At 66.3% G+C, this 16,451-nt stretch overlaps 2 protein-coding genes across 2 annotated transcripts; both read right to left on the bottom strand.

The window, feature by feature from the left end:
• Nucleotides 1-207: 207 nt before the first annotated feature.
• LOC148591301 (methylcytosine dioxygenase TET3-like) lies at nucleotides 208-8,838 on the bottom strand. The gene is made up of 9 exons (XM_088537858.1): nucleotides 8,475-8,838; nucleotides 4,588-4,678; nucleotides 4,416-4,509; nucleotides 4,098-4,306; nucleotides 3,854-4,004; nucleotides 3,669-3,758; nucleotides 3,448-3,585; nucleotides 1,701-2,610; nucleotides 208-1,364 (listed from the first exon to the last, which is right to left on the bottom strand). The coding sequence occupies exons 2-9, from the start codon at nucleotides 4,596-4,598 to the stop codon at nucleotides 208-210; spliced, it is 2,760 nt and encodes a 919-aa protein (XP_088393984.1). The 5' UTR covers nucleotides 4,599-4,678; nucleotides 8,475-8,838.
• LOC148591300 (methylcytosine dioxygenase TET3-like) lies at nucleotides 6,779-12,448 on the bottom strand. The gene is made up of 4 exons (XM_088537822.1): nucleotides 12,302-12,448; nucleotides 8,776-9,762; nucleotides 8,475-8,700; nucleotides 6,779-6,954 (listed from the first exon to the last, which is right to left on the bottom strand). The coding sequence occupies exons 1-4, from the start codon at nucleotides 12,446-12,448 to the stop codon at nucleotides 6,779-6,781; spliced, it is 1,536 nt and encodes a 511-aa protein (XP_088393948.1).
• Nucleotides 12,449-16,451: the final 4,003 nt, after the last annotated feature.

Raw genomic sequence — 16,451 nt, 5'->3', positions numbered from 1 at the left:
TGCAGGATTTTTTTTTTTTCCGTTTCCCAAGGGTTTTGCACTCGAGTGGAAGGTATTTTTTTCTCTTTTTTTTTTGTTTTTTTTTAAGGTGTGTATATATATTTATATATATATTCTTCTGTTCGTCTTCTTCTCCTACATGCAGAAAGCACCACGGGGGCGGCACGGCGGTGCCGCCGGCTGTTGAGGTAAGAGGCCGCCGGGCCGTCACACCCAGCGGCTGTAGGGACCGGTCACCTTGGTGTAGGCGTAGGAGGAGACGGTGATGGCCGTGTCCGTGGGCAGCGCCACCGCCTGCCGCGTGGGGACCTGGTCCCGGCGCTCCTTGGGGGGCGGCTCGGCCAGGAGCCCCCCGCCCCATTTGCGCTTCTTGCCGAAGGCCTTGGCGGCGTCGGCGCCGAGGCCGAGTCGCGCGGCCTCCTCCTGGCGCGCGCGCGCCCGCTCCGCCAGCTGCTTCATCTTGGCCTCCCACAGGGCCAGGCCGTGGTTGGGCTGGTTGAGGTTCTTGTGCTGGTAGAAGACCAGGGAGATGCGGGTCGGGTGGCAGCGGTTGGGCTTCTTGAGCGGCGTCGTGGCGTGCAGCTCGCGGCGCGCGCACTCGATGAGGATGGAGCCGTGCGCCGGCGCCACGGCCACGCCGCCGATGTTCTCGTCCAGGAAGTTGTGCTCGCTGTCCGACCACTCTTCCTCCTCCTCCTCCTCCTCCTCGTCCTCCTCGTCCTCCTCCTCCTCCTCCTCCGCCTTGGCCGCTTTCTCCGGCAGCTCCTCGGCGGTGCCGAAGGGCTCCCAGGGCGCCGGGCTCGGCCACGGCTTGTCGGGCAGCGCGGACGCCCACGGCTCGAGCGCGGGGCTCCACGCGGCGCCGCGCGGCCGCCAGCGCTGCTCGCCCGCCTCGCGCCCGCTGCTAGTCCTCTGCGGCGAGGCCGGCGCGCGGGGAGCCCAGGGCGGCTCGGGCGCCCCGTTGCGCGCGGCCACGGGGACGCCGGCGGCCACCGGCGACTCCACCGGCTCCTGCTTGATGGCCCGGCCGCCGCAGCAGGGGAGCGGCGCCGCCGCGGCGCCGGCCGCGGGCATCGGCGCCGGAGCCGCATCAGCTCCGTGCATCCGCGTCGGAGCCGTGCCGGCTCCGGGCATCGCTGACAGAGCTGTGCCAGCTCCGGGCATCAGTGCTGGAGCTGCATCGGCTCCGTGCAGCAATGCCGGAGACGTGCCGGCACCGAGCAGGGATGCCGGAGCCGATCCAGCTCCATGCATGGCGGCAGGAGCCGCTCCGGCTCCGTGCACGGCTGCGGGAGCTGCTCCGGCTCCATGCATGGCGGTGGGAGCCGCTCCGGCTCCATGCATGGCTGCAGGAGCTGCTCCGGCTCCGTGCATGGCTGTGGGAGCTGCTCCGGCTCCATGCATCGCTGCTGGAGATGCACCAGCTCCATGCATGGCTGCTGGAGATGCACCAGCTCCATGCACGGCCGCCGGAGCCGCGGCGGCTCCAGGCATCGCTGCCGGAGCCGTGCCGGCCGCGTGCATCCCTGGGGTTGCTGCACCGGCACCGTGCATCCCTGCCGCCACCGCGCCGCTGCCCTGCATCGCTCCGGCACCGCTCCCGTGCATCCCTGCAGCACCGTTTCCATGCATCCCTGCAGCACCGTTTCCGTGCATCCCTGCAGCACCGCTCCCCTGCATGGCTCCCGCGCCGCTCCCGCGCATCCCCGCGCCGCTCTCCCGCGCCGCCGGCGTCGCCGCGCCGGGCACCCCGGCCACCTTGGCCCGGGCGGCCCGCTCGTACGTGCGCTGGTGATGGTTCCGCCCGCGCGCCGGCTCGGGGAAAACGGGCGGCGAGTAGGGCCGGCCCAGGGGCTCCTCGGCCTCGAAGGCGCCGCCGGCGCCGGCCCAGGCGCCGCTGCGGCCGCAGTCGAGCAGCCGCGCGGGGAAGACGGGGCCGCGGGCGAAGCCGTAGTAGCCGAAGGGCGGCAGGGCGAACCTGGAGTGAAACCCGTTCACCGAAGGCAGATTGGGCTGTGCATAGTAGGAATGGTAGGAGTAAACGCTGCTGACGCTGTAGGGGTCGGAGGGCCGGCAGCTGCCCAGCACCGAGTAGCTCTCCACCACGGCGTTGCCGTTGTACTTGAAGGCGTTGTAGGGAGCCGGAGCCTCCACCTTGATGGGCGACTTGAGCGGCAGCGCGGCGCCCGGCAAGGCCCCACCTGCGGGCGGGAGCGCGGCGTGAGCGCGCGGCGCGGCGCCCGCATCGCCCGCGGCGCCCACGGCACCCGCGGCCCCGTTACCCGCATCCTGCGGCACGTCGAGCGCCTCCTGCTTGATCTTCTCCGGCGTGAGGAGCTTCTCCTTCTGCAGCTTCTTCTTCTCGGCGGCCGCTTTCTTGGCCTCCAGCTGCCGCTGGCGGCAGGACTTGGCGGGCTCGGGCAGGCGCCGCACCTCGCGCGGGAAGGACGTGAGCACCTGGATGGCGCCGCTGCCCACCTTGGCGTTCTGGTTCTCCTCGCTGCCGAACTCGTCCGTGCTGGACATCTTGTAGAGCGGCAGCACGTGGAGCTGCTCGTCCTCGGGGATCTTGCCCACCACGCGGTTGTCCTCCTTGGTGAGCGTGCAGACCTGCGGCGGGGGCAGCGCTCAGCGGCGCCGGAGCGCGCGCGCGGCCCGCACGGATCCCGCGTGGGGTTTGGGACACCGCGCATGGATGGATTCGGGGCATTGGACAAGGATGGATCCGAGGCACCGCGCACGGATGGATTCGGGGCATTGGGCAAGGATGGATCCGAGGCACTGTGCACTGATGGATTCGGGGCATTGGATAAGGATGGATCCAAGGCAACGCACATGGATGGATTCGGGGCATTGGGCAAGGATGGATCCAAGGCACCACGCACAGGTGGATTCAGGGCATTGGATAAGGATGGATCCGAGGCACCGCGCACGGATGGATTCGGGGCATTGCACAAGGATGGATTCGAGGCACCACGCACGGATGGATTCCAGGCACGGTGCATGCAGAAATTCGGGGCAGGGTGCATGGAGGAATTCCAGGCGTGGTGCACGCATGGATTCGGGGCACTGTCCGCGGATGGAATCGGGATACTGAGCGTGCACAGATTTGAGGCACCGTGCACACAGGGATTCAGGGCACTGCGCATGGAGGGATCCCGGGCACTCTGCACGCAGGGATTCCTGGTACTGCACACGGACAGATTCCAGACATGGAGCATGCATGGATTCAAGGCACCACGCACAGATGGATTTAGCGCACTGCACATGGAACGATTTGGGGCACTGCACATGGAATGATCCGGGGCGCCGCGCACAGACGCATTTGGAGCTCTGCACGGACAGATTAGGGGTCCTGCGCGCAGACGGATTCAGCAGATGGGGCACAGAGGGATTCGGGCACACACGGATTCGCCCCCGGCACGCGGAGCCGGCGCCGCCGCTCACCACGGTGCAGCCGTTGTAGAGGTTGTGCTGGTCCTTGTGCGCGTGGGCGCAGAAGTCCATGCACGCCGTCACCCCCGAGAAGGGCCTGCCCTCCTTCAAGCCCAGGCGGCAGTCGATGGCCACGTCCTCGTTCGTAACCTGCGGAGCCGAGAAGGGAGGGATCCCGTCGCACTTCCCGCTCGCTTCCCGGGGCGCTCCGGGTCCGCGCCGGGCGCCCGTACCTGGTTCTGGTAGGCCTGCGGCGCCAGCCTCTTGTAGAGCGGAGCCACCTCGGTGGCCAAATCCTGGAAGCTTTTCCGGAGCAGCTCTTCCTGCAACAAAAGCAAGGAAGGTGACGGGAGTCAGCTGTGCCGTTCTGGGAGGCCTCCCGCTTTTCCCCCATTCCAAACGGCTGGAAAAACCTCACCTCCTTGGGGTTGTCGCCCACCAGGCGGAACTTGCGGGGCGTCTTGCTGCGCGCGTACTTGCAGCCGTTGAAGTACATGCTCCAGGAGCAGCCGAAGGAGAAGGAGGCGCCGCACGTGTTGGGATCCTTGCCCTGGCAAGCGCAGGTCCGGCTGCGGGAGAGAGGGGCCGGGCGGCCGTCGGGACGGGGATTCGGCGAGCCGGAACGCCCGGAGCATCCCGGCGCATCCCGGCGCGGGACTTACTCGTCGTTGAGGCCGCAGCGGCGGCTCGTGGGGTTGCCGAACTTGGTGAGCGTGTCGGTGAGCTCCTGGTAGAGCGTGTCGCCCAGCGTGCGCGGGATGCCCTCCCACGCCAGGATGAGGATGATGATGACGGCGTTCTGGCAGTGGTGGCCGGCGCGGTGGCGCACCAGGCACAGCAGCTTCTCCTCCTGGTTGTGCCGGCGGATCACCTGCAGCGCGGCGGGACACGCTGGGATCGCGGCGGGCGGAATTCCCACCCCACCGCGGAGAGGAGGGCACATACAAACAAGGGGGAAAAAGGGGGACCTGGGGACTCACCCACTTGGCGATGGGGCAGCCGCGGGAGCTCTTGCCCTCCTTGCCGGTGTAGATGACCTTCTCGATGCGGATGGCCTTGCCCTTCTCGCCGTACCTGCGGCGAGGCGGCGGTGAGCACGGCGGGAACGCGCTCGGAGCGCGCGCCGCGCCGGGCCCTGCCGGCCGCCCTTACCGCTCCTCCATGAGCTCCCGGATGGAGGCCACCGTGGGACCCGAGCCCAGGTGGGTGTAATAGGGGCCCTCGTCCTTCTCCACGATTTGCTCTGTGGGAGGAGAGACGCTGGTCACCTGCGTGGGCCCAGGCGCGCACGGCAGCACCCTGGGGTGCTGGGTGCTGCGCAGCCCCCGGGGTGCACAGATCCATGCACACAGCACCCCAGGGTGCATGGATCCATGCACACACACGCAGCAGCACCCTGGGGTGCACAGATCCATGCACACAGCACCCTGGGGTGCACGGATCCATGCACACAGCACTCCAGGGTGCCCAGATCCATCCACACACAGCACCCAGGGGTGCACAGATCCATGCTCACAGCATCCCAGGGTGCCCAGATCCATTCACACAGCATTGCAGGGTGCACAGATCCACGCACACACACGCAGCAGCACCCTGGGGTGCTGGGTGCTGCGCAGCCCCCGGGGTGCACGGATCCATGCACACACACGCAGCAGCACCCTGGGGTGCACAGATCCATGCACACAGCACCCCAGGGTGCATGGATCCACGCACACAGCATTGCGAGGTGCACAGATCCACGCACATGCACACAGCAGCACCCCAGGGTGCATAGATCCATGCACACAGCATCACGGGGTGCACAGATCCATTCACACAGCATCGCTGGGTGCCCAGATCCACGCACACAGCATCCCAGGGTGCACGGATCCATGCACACAGCACCCTGGGCTGCCCAGATCCATTCACACAGCACCCAGGGGTGCACAGATCCATTCACACAGCATCCCGGGGTGCCCAGATCCATACACACAGCACCCCAGGGTGCACAGATACACGCGCACAGCACCCCAGGGTGCCCAGATCCACGCGCACAGCATCCCGGGGTGCCCAGATCCACACACACAGCACCCCAGGGTGCCCAGATCCATACACACAGCACCCAGGGGTGCACAGATCCATTCACACAGCATCCCGGGGTGCCCAGATCCATACACACAGCACCCCAGGGTGCACAGATCCACGCGCACAGCACCCCAGGGTGCACAGATCCATGCACACAGCACCTCAGGGTGCCCAGATCCACACGCACAGCACCCCAGGGTGCACAGATCCATACACACAGCACCCAGGGGTGCACAGATCCATTCACACAGCATCCCGGGGTGCCCAGATCCATACACACAGCACCCCAGGGTGCACAGATCCACGCACACAGCACCTCAGGGTGCCCAGATCCACGCACACAGCACCCCAGGGTGCCCAGATCCATACACACAGCACCCCAGGGTGCACAGATCCACACACACAGCACCCAGGGGTGCCGGGCCCGCGTGCAGCAGCTCCCTTGTGCACGGGCACAGGATACGGTGCAACCTCCTCAGCCCCGCGGGAAGGGCTGCAAACGGAGGCCGGATCCCCCGGAGCAGCGCGGAGCCTTCCTCCCAGGCCGGGAGGAAGAGCAGCGCCGGCTCAGCATCATCCCTGTGGGCCCCTCCGAAATCGCAGCCATTCTGCCCAGCTCTCCATATCGGCTCTGTCAGGATGGGAATTGGGACCGTTCCATCCAGACTCCACTTCGGTTCCCATAGGATGGGAATCGGGACCATTCCTTCCAGCTCTACGCTTCAGTTCCCATGTGATGGGAATAGGGACCATTCCTTCCAGCTCTCTGCTTCGGTCTACATGGGATGGGAATTGGGACCGCTCCGTCCCAGCTTTCCGCTCCGATTCTTGCACAATGGAATCTGGCCCACACCATCCAGCTCTCCGTCTCGGTTCCCATGGAATGGGAACGAGGACCACTCCATCCTGCTCTCTGTTTTGGTCTCCATGGGACGGGAATAGGGAGCACTTTGTCCCGCTCCCCGGTTCTCATGGACTGGGGATCAGGACCATTCCATCCAGCTCTCCAATTAGTTTCCAATGGGATGCGAATAGGGAGCACTCCGTCCTTCTCTCCACTTCGGATCCCACGGGATGGGAACCGGGACTCCTCCATCCAGCTCTCTGGAGCCGCATGTAATAAACCCATCCCGGGAAGCCCTCGGAACGCGCGGCCCCTTTCCCTAACGCTCCGCAAAGCGTTAACGCCCCCAGCTCCGATTTCCAAACTCTGCCAAAGTTCAGGGATTTCCTGCCGGCGCTTTTCCCGCGGCGCATCCCAGCGGCCGGCCCTCGCACGCTATCCTCTCCGCTGGGAACGCCGCGCGCTTTGATCCCGGCTCCGCGTGCCCATCCGCATTCCCATCCGCATTCCCGTCACGTCCCGCTGGCCGCGCGCCAGGGCGAGGAGAAAAGCCGGGCTCAGCTGGGCTGCAGCTGCCCGGGCGGCGATGGAGCCGCCGGCTCCCGCTTTTCCTCCAGGAAAGGGAGCGGGAAAAAGCCCAACACCCCCGAAGTTGGGGGAAAAAAGAGAAAACCACCCAAAAAACACCCCAAACGGAGCAAGGGGGACAAGTAAATTGATTAAATGGCCTTAAGGTGACGCTGGTGAAGGGCAGCGCGCTTGGATGCGGCCTTGGATGCGGCCCCTCGGAAATCTGGGGGTGCAGAGGAGCAGGGAGAGGCCTGTTCCCAAAACCGGCGTGGGGAGAGCAGGCGGGAAGCAGGGAAAAAGAGTGTGCGGAAAGGGTGGAAAAGGAGCGTGCGGAAAAGGTGGAAAAGAGCGTGAGGAAAGTGCGTGGGAAGCGAGCACATGGGAAGCGAGCGGGAAGCGTGTGGAAAGAGAGCAGGAAGGACGCAGAAAGTGTGTGAGAAGCGGGCAGGGAGTGAGTGGGAAGTGAGTGGGAAGCACACGGGAATCGCACAGGAAGCGAGTGGGAAGCGCGTAGGAAGCGTGTGGGAAGCGGGCGGGGAGTGAGTGGGAAGTGAGTGGGAAGCGTGTGGGAAGTGAGTGGGAAGTGCGCAGGGAGCGTACAGGAAGCAAGTGGGAAGGGTGTGGGAAGTGCACAAGAAGCATGCAAGAAGCGAGTGGGAATCGTGTGGGAATCGCACAGGAAGCGAGTGGGAAGCATGTGGGAATCATGCATGAAGTGAGCAGGAAGCGCGCGGGAAGCGTGTGGGAAGTGGGTGGGGAGTGAGTGGGAAGAGCGTGGGAAGTGAGTGGGAAGCGTGCAGGAAGCGTACAGGAAGCAAGTGGGAAGGGTGTGGGAAGCGCACAAGAAGCATGGAAGAAGCGAGCAGGAATTGTGCAGGAAGCATGCGGGAGGCAAACGGGAAGCAAGTGGGAAGCATGCGGGAATCGCGCAGGAAGCAAGCGGGAAGCGCGTAGGAAACGTGTGGGAAGCGTGTGGGAAGCGGGTGGGGAGTGAGTGGGAAGTGAGTGGGAAGCGTGCGGGAAGTGAGTGGGAAGTGCGCAGGGAGCGTACAGGAAGCAAGTGGGAAGGGTGTGGGAAGCGCACAAGAAGCATGGAAGAAGCGAGCAGGAATTGTGCAGGAAGCGTGCGAGAGGCAAGTGGGAAGCGAGTGGGAAGCACGTGGGAATCGCGCAGGAAGCAAGTGGGAAGCACGCGGGAAGTGCATAGGAAGCATGTGGGAAGTGGGTGGGGAGTGAGTGGGAAGTGAGTGGGAAGCGTGCGGGATATGAGTGGGAAGTGCGCAGGGAGCGTACAGGAAGCAAGTGGGAAAGGTGTGGGAAGCGCACAAGAAGCATGGAAGAAGCGAGTGGGAATCGTGTAGGAAGCGAGTGGGAAGTGAGTGGGAAGCGTGCGAGAAGGGAGCGGAGAAGGGAGTGGGAAGCGAGCAGGATGTGTGCAAGAAGTGAGCGGGAAGCGTGCAGGAGGCGAGCAGGAAGCGAGCAGGAAGTGAGCGGGAAGTGAGCGGGAAGTGAGCGGGAAGCACGCGGGAATTGCATGGGAATCGCGCGCGGAATCACTCACCGACGCAGTCGCAGGTGGGGAACTCGGCCTGGGCGCGCTTGGCCGGGGTGTCCAGCAGGCTCTTGGTGGGGGTGTCCAGGTACTTGAGGGGCGACTCGAGGAAGCCGCTGAGGGTGGGCGCGAGGGGCGGCTCGTGCGGCGCGCCGGCCTCGTCGCCGCGGGCCTCCTCGGAGCCGAAGCACGTGGTCGACAGCACCGTGATAGCACCAGAGGTTTCGATCTTGATCTGCTTGGGGGAGCGCGCGGCGGGTGGCGGCGGCGACGGCGGCGGCGGCGGCGGGAACTCCTCGCCGAACTCGGCCTCGAACTGCCGGATCAGCTCCTCCAGTTTGGCGTCCACCGCGGCGGCGGGGGCTGCCGGGACACCCCTTCCCTGAGTTTCGGAGGCCGATGGCGGCGGCGGCGGCGGCTCCGCGGAGGGCGGCCGGGAGAGGCTGATCTGCCAGAGCGGGGGGAAGAGCGGCGGCGTCTCCTTGCCCTTGGCCTTCTTGCCGGGCACGGCCTTGCGCAGCGGGCGGCCGCCCGGCGCCTTCTCGCCCGGCGCCGGGCGCTTCTTCTTCTCCCGCGGCGCCTTGGCGGCGGAGGCCGCGGGCCACCACGCGGAGGCCGGCGGCGCCTCGAGGAAGAGGCTGCGCTTGTGGCGCAGGTGCTGCTGCAGCGCCAGCTGCGCGGGCGAGCGCGCGCCGGGCGGCCGCGCCGCGGCGCCCGTGTAGCCCAGCAGCGGCGGCGGCTCCGCCGCGGGCCGCGGCGCGTCGGCCGGGGCGGCCCCGCGCCGCGGCTCCGCCAGCTGCGTCAGCGCCTCGATGGCGATGGCCGTCTGCAGGCTCACGTTCTTCTCCTTGGCGATGCTGAGCGCGCCGGGGGAGAACGGCAGCGGCAGCGGCGGCTCCGGCGCCGCGTCCGGCGGCGACGCCGGCGGCTCGTCGCGTGCCAAGGCCACCTTGATCTTGCGCTCGAGCCACTCGAGGTAGTCGGGGCAGTCGGGGCCGTCGCAGTTGCAGTCGGGCGGCTTCATGCCGTGGCGCGCCAGGGCCAGCGCGGCCCGCAGCGCCTCCAGGTCCTGGCGCCGGCGCGCGGCCGGCTCGCCGCAGGCCGGGGCCGCGGCGCGCGCCAGCGCCGAGAAGGCCACCAGGGCGCGGGCGTCCTCCTCGGCGCCGCCCGGCTCCATCAGCGCGGCGCCCGCGCCGGCGCCGCCCCGGCTCGGCCCTGTGCCCTCGGCGCGCTCCGCTGGCCCGTCCTCCATGCGGCCTCTTCGGGGTCCATCAACCGCCCGGCCCTCTGCGCCTGCCTGCGGAGGGGGGAAGCGGCGTCAGCAGCGGCACCGGCCGCCTCGCGCCGCGACCGGCATCGTCCGACCAACCCGGCGGCGCCCGGCGCGGGAGCAGCCCGCTATGGAGCAGCCCCTATGGAGCACCCAGCCATGGAGCACCCAGCTATGGAGCTTCCAGCTTTGGTGCTCCCAGCCTTGGAGCTCCCAGCTTTGGAGCATCCTGCTTTGGAGCATTCAACTTTGGAGCACCCCACTATGGAGCATCCAGCCTTGGAGCATCCAGCTTTGGAGAACCCAGCCCTGGAGCACCCAGCCTTGGAACATCCAGCTTTGGAGCATCCCGCTTTGGAGCTCCCAGCTTTGGAGCATCCAGCCTTGGAACTCCCAGCTTTGGAGCACCCAGCCTTGGAGCACCCCACTATGGAGCATCCAGCTTTGGAGCATCCAGCCTTGGAGCTCCCAGCTTCGGAGCATCCTACTTTGGAGCATCCAGCTTTGGAGCACCCCACTATGGAGCATCCAGCCCTGGAGCTCCCAGCTTTGGAGAACCCAGCCCTGGAGCACCCAGCCTTGGAACATCCAGCTTTGGAGCTCCCAGCTTTGGAGCATCCAGCCTTGGAGCACCCAACCTTGGAGCACCAGCTTTGGAGAATCCAACTTTTGAGTACCCCATTTTCGAGGTCCCAACTTTAGAGCTCCCAGCTTTGGAGCACCCAACACAGGAGCGCCACCGTGACCCAGGAGCACCCGGGTTTGGAGCACCCACCCTAGGAGCACCCAATGAGGCAGAAGCCCCTGGATACAAGAGCACCCTATGGAGGAGCACCCGGTGCTGGAGCGTCTGCCATGGGAGCTCCCGGATCCGGGAGCAGCCAGCGTGGAAGGAGCACCCAGTCCATGAGCAGCACCCAGGAGCACCCACCTTTGGAGCACCCAATGTGGGAGCACCCAGCACGGGAGCACCCCATGCAGGAACACCCGGCGTGGCAACACCCGGCACAACAACACCCGGCACAACAACACCCAGGGCGGGCACACCCGCACGGGAGCACCCACCACGGCAGCACCCAGCAAACTGCGCCGGCACCCGCGGGTGCCCCCGGACGCCACCCCCGTCCCATCCCGGCGGCCGCTTTTGGAATCGCTCCCGGGTTTCTCGTGACCCCTGGGATGCCAAGGAGGAGGAGAAGGAGGAGGAGGAGGAGGAAGGCGCCTGGCCGCAGCTCTGGGCTCAGGACCCGTCCCGCTCGCCGTTCCGCTCCCGCGCGCGGCGAGCGTGCGAGCGAGCTGTCAGTGCCGGGCCGCTCGCCGCGTCCTCCTCCTCCGCCTGGCTCCGCGCAGCAATTCCCCCAAATTCCAGCCTTTTTTTTTTGAATTTTTTGGCTTGTGGCTAGTTTTCCCTTCCAGCCCCATCCCGGGACCAAGCGCCATCCCGGCGGAGGCGGCCGCTGCGGGACACGGGGTGCGTCGAGTCTGCCCGTCCTCAGCCCCGGGCACCGGTCGGGCCGGTCCGGACGCCGCCCGCGCCGGGAATAAAGCAAAGCCGCGGCCCTCGCCCGCCTCCGGAGCCCGGGATTCGGCTTCATTCCCGCCGAGCCGGCTGGGCAAGACAGGAAAAACGCCGCAAATCCCCCCGAAACGGCGCTGCCGCCCGGCAAAGCCGCCGGCGGCTCCAGCAGCATCCCAAAGGGTTAATCCCAGCGCGGCTCTCCTTTCCCAACCGGAGTTTTTAATTCCCAGGACCAGCTCTGGCGCCGCTTCCCTTTGTTCCCGCGGCCGTGCCGAGCGGCGCCCCGAGTTACCGGCTTGGGGAAAACTCCCGTTTTTAAGGTTTCCCCCGCAAAATGATCCATTACCCCGACTCGCTCCGCCCGGATTCCGTCTCCCCGGCGGCAAAAATCCCGGCGCTGCGCATGGATCCCCCCCGGGATCGCACCGCCCGGCTGCCTTCCCCTTGCAATAACAGCAGGTTGCGGCGAGAAGAAAAAACAGGGATTTTCAAAAATATAAAATAAGAAACAAGCGGCGAGCGCCGGAGTTTGGGGGGACTTTGGGGCTCTTTTGTCACGCGCTTCCCGCACGGGAAGCGGCCGGAAAACGTCCCCTTCCCCCCCTCCCGCTCGCTCCTTCCTTGTTTTGGGTTTTTTTCCTTGTTTTCCCCCGGTTTCGGAACGCCGCGGCGGGGAGCGCGGAGGCTCCGCGCGCCGCCCGCGCTGGCCGCCCGCCAGCCTGGGCGCAGCCCCTGCATCCCGCTTACCTCGGCCGGGAGCGCGCGGGAAGCGCGCGGCGGCGGCGGCGGAAAAGGTGGAAAAAAAATAAATTAATTAATTACCGTTTCTCATATATATATATATAAAAAAAAGGGGGGGAAGCGGCCGCCGCCGCCGCCGCCGCTGCCGCCGGAGGAGGAAACGCGGCGCTGGTGCCGGAGCTCCCCTCCCCCTGCAAACAGCTGGAGGAGCCATTGGCGCCGGCGCCGCGCGCACGTACGGCACCGCGCCGGCCGCCGCGGCCCCCGGGAACGGGAGCCCCGGGAGGCGCCGGCGGCGCCACGTGCCGGGATGCGGGGCCGCCCGCGCGACGGCAGCGCCTCGAGGGCAGCGCCGGAAAATCCGGCGGGATTTGGAGACCGGCACGGCGGGCACCGGGAGCCGAACGCGCCGAGCGGCGGCTCCCGCGCGTCCTCGCCTGACCCCGCCGGCATCGCCGCTTCCTGGCGGGGATGGATGAACCGGGGGGGGGCACACGGTTTTGGGGATGTTTCCGGCATTTCCGCGTGCCGGGCGATGATGCCAGTGGCTCCGGCGGCAACGTCCGGCTGCAGCTCCCTGCGGGAACGCGGCCTCGGATCCCAAAGCAACCTGTTCCCGGCTGCGATCTGGGGAATTCGGTGGGATTCCCACTGGAAGGGCCACGGTCAAGATCTGGTTGCTGGAAAGTTGCTGCGTGGGTGGGTTTTTTCCCCCTTTTTTAACCTATTTTCGCCAGTCCCAAGGGATTCGCTGGGAAATCCGCCGGAGCGGCCAGCGGCCCTTTCCACCTCGCCGTAAATCCAGCGCCGCCCTCTCCAAACCGCACGTTTCGGCTGCCTGGAAATCCAACCGCGGGGCCGCCCAGGGAAGCGCTTCCCGATGCTCCGGGAACGCCGCTGCTCCCGCCGGATTGTCCATCCCGGAGCCGGACCCGCTTGAGCATCGGGAAGGGGACGGCGCAGCTCGACACATGGAATGGGAAGCCTCGATTTTCTGCAAATCCCTCCTCGATTTTGCCCAAATTCCAAAGTCAACTTTGCGTGAACGACATCTGCTATTTTGTGCCGAAGTCGCTGTCCACAATTCCGGGCAAATTCTGCTCTCGATTCCCTGCAAATCCTATCCTCGATTTTCCCCGAATTCCATCCTCGATATCGTGCAAACCCCATCATCGATTTTCTGCAAACCCCATCCTCAATTTTGTGCAATCCCCATCCTTGATTCCCTGCAAAACCCATTCCCCATTTTCTGCAAGCCTCAGCCTTGATGTTTTGCAAAACCTGTCCTCAATTTTCTGCAAATCCGTCCCCAGTTCCATGCAATCCCCATCCTCGATTCCCTACAAACCCCATCCTCACTTTAGAGCAACCTCCTCCCTCAATTTTGCCCCAATTCCATCCAGGATTTCCCGCAAACCCCATCCTTGCTTTTTTGCAACCCCCATCCTGGGTTTTCTCCCCAGCCCATCCTCAGTTTTGTGCAATCCCCATCCCGCTTTCCCGCACATCCGACGCTCTCCCGCGGCGGATCCAGCCGGCAGCCCGGGAGCCTCCTTGGCCGGGCGCCCCGGGAACGCGGCCGTGGATCCCGGCCAGCCCGGGCGCCGAGCTCGCGGTTTTCCTGCCCTGGCACCCTCCGACGGCCGGCACGGGTTTTTTTCCGGGATGTGCCCAAAAACGCCGCGGAAAAACTCGCTGCGGCTCCGCAACATCTCCCTTGGCACCGGCTTCTCCACGGACCGCCGAGAGGAGCCGGAAAGTGCCGGATGCTCCCGCTTTCCCACTCCCGTTGGTTTTCCGAGCTGCTTCCATGGCCCCGGCTGACCCCGGCGCCGCTCAGCTCCTGTCCTCGTTTAGCCCCGGGATAACTTCGGCAGCGCCCGGAATGCCAGGGCTGGATCCCCCCCCCCGCATCTCTGCTTAACCCCCTTTTTTCCATGCATCCAGCCAGGACTCCGGAGAAAACCGGGATTTCTCCCCTGGGAAGCTTCCCCTTCCCATCTGGGGCTTCACGGGGGGAAAACCCAGCAGGAAAACGGTTTTCCTGGTCAAGCAGCTCCACGTGCCGGTGAAGACGAGCCGACCCGGCAAGGAGAGGGCTGCGAAACCCCCTTCCTCCCCCTAAATCCCACTTTTTGCCCCCAAAAGCCACAGGGAGCCCCCGGCCGCTCGGGCAGGTCGTGCCGGCATCTGTTGTTAATCCCGTCCTGGCCGCGGTTCAAAGCGGAGCTGGAAAATTCCCAACCCGGCACGCAAGCGGCCGGCGGCCAAGAACGGAGCCCGTTCGGCTGCGGGATTCCGGCCTCCGGAGCGCGACGCCGCCGGCTCCTCCGCCCGGCTCAAAACACCGACTGCTTTGGCTTTTCCTTGTTTTTTTTTTTCCCGCCCCGTGCCAGCGTCGGAGCCTTCGGACGTGCCTGGAGCGGGGCCAACGCGTTGTTTTCCCGGGGGAGGAAAAAGCCGGAGGGGCCGGCCCGTCGCGCTCCGGGGAAGCGGAGCAATGGGAAAAGCGACCCATAAAAAGCCCCCGGTGCTGGGTTTTGTTGTTGTTTTTTTTTTGCAGGAAAATGGTGAAAAGGGAAAGGTGGAAACACGGGATCGAGGTGACTCCGCGGAGGCTTTTCCCGCGGCCCGTTCCCACGGCGCACGTTCCCGGCGCGCATCCCAGCTGGCCAGGGCAGGAGGAAACGCTTCCCCGGGCGAGCGGCCCGCTCCGGGCTTGGCATAGGGAGCGAGGGAGGGGAAAAGCGCTAAAAAAAGGGAAAAAAAAGGCGGGGGGAAAAAACCACCCTTCAAAATCCGGCTGTTTTGGCTTCTCGGAGCGGCTTTTCCTTGGCTGCAGCCGGCAGCTCCCGGGCCGGCTCCGCGGGGCGCTCCGGCAGAGCCGGTTTCGGGAGCAGCGCGGCGCCCGCCGGGGCGATTCCCACCCTTCCCTTGGGCACGAGGAGGGATTTTGCATTGCAAATGGCAGGGAGCAAAGGGCCGGGGCCGCGCTCCGAGCCCGGCGCGTCGCTCCGTTCCGGATGGAAAGGGGCCGCGCAGGAGCTTCCCGGGAAGAAGGCGCTGCCGGAGAGGGATGCCCCGTTCCCAAGCCGGCCTTGTCCCGCTCCCCGCCCAGCTTCGCCCCATTCCCACGCATCCATGGCGCCCCATTCCCAGTTTCACTCCATTCCCAGTTTCGCCTCGTTCCCACGCACCGGTGCGGCCCCATTCCCACGAGGCGGCACTGCCCCATTCCCAGTTTTCCCTTGCACTGGTGCTGCCACATTCCCGTGTCCCGGTGTCGCCTGTTCCCACGTGCCGGTGCTGCCCCATCCCCAGACACCAGCATTGCCCCATTCCCCGTTTTTTTCCCCCATTCCGGCATATCGGCACCGCCTCTTTCCCATTTTTGCCCCATTCCTCTGCCCTGGCATTGCCCCATTCCTGTTTTTGCCCCATTCCCACATGTCGGTACCACCCTGTTCCCACACACCGGTGCTGCCCCATTCCCATATCCACCCCATTCCCAAGGGCCGGCGTCGCCTCAATCCCTCCTCACACACATTTTGGGGGGACTTCCCCCCATTTGGAGGAGCGGGAATCCCGGGCAAAATCCCGGACGACCCCTCTCAAGCCGGGAAACACCCCAACCCGCCCGTTCCTCCGGGAAAAGCGCCGGGATCACCGGAGGTCCCTACCTGCGAGCGCCGCGGGCTGCTCCGCGCTCCTCCGGCTCCTCCGACTCCGGCACGGAGCAGAGGGGAACGTGGAGCCGGCCTCTTCCTCCTCCTCCTCCTCCTCCTCCTGCTGCTGCTGCCGGCAAGTGCCGACACGTCGGAGGCGGCGGCGCGGGCGGGAGCCGGGCGCTGCACCCGGAGCACCCGGAGCACCCGGAGCAGCCGGTTCCTCGGCCGCCGCCCGGCCCCGGAGCGTCGCGCCGGGTGCTGCCCTCGCGCCGCCGCTTACTTCGGCCTCCCTCCTCCTCCTCCTCCTCCGCTCCCATCCCGAGCCGCCGCCGCGGGGGGATTCCCGGCGCTTCCTCCGAGCGCGCGGACGTGACGGGCCCCGCGTTGCATCCGGCAAGAGCCGGGCTCGGATCCCGCTCCCGGACCCTCCGTCATCCCATCCCGCGCGGCCGCTTCCCCTTCTGGCCGCCGCCAATTCCCCTTTCCGCAGGAAAACCGCAGCTCGATGCCGGCAGCGGCGCTTTATCCCGAGCGTCGCGAGGCCGACGGAGCGCCGAGTTTCCCGGCGGGAAGCGAAGGGGACGGCGAGGATCCCCCCCCGGCTTTTCCAAGCCGGCACGCGGCCGTTGCCGGCGCTGAGTCAGCACCGGAGCTGCTGAGTCACCCGCGCCGCCTCCGCGCGCTCCGGCCTCTCCTTTGGGTTTTCCCGGCTCGGATGCCCATTCCGGGAGGTTTGCCGAGCTTTTTCCCAGATCCCAGAGCTGTCAATGCCGCTCTGGCAAACAGTG

This window comes from Tinamus guttatus, unplaced genomic scaffold, assembly GCF_059628265.1.
Source record: "Tinamus guttatus ecotype Peru unplaced genomic scaffold, ASM5962826v1 Tinamus_guttatus_pri_ptg000866l, whole genome shotgun sequence".
Lineage (NCBI taxonomy): Eukaryota > Metazoa > Chordata > Aves > Tinamiformes > Tinamidae > Tinamus > Tinamus guttatus.
The sequence above is the reverse complement of the archived record's forward strand: the minus strand, read 5'-3'. Positions and strand labels throughout refer to the sequence as shown.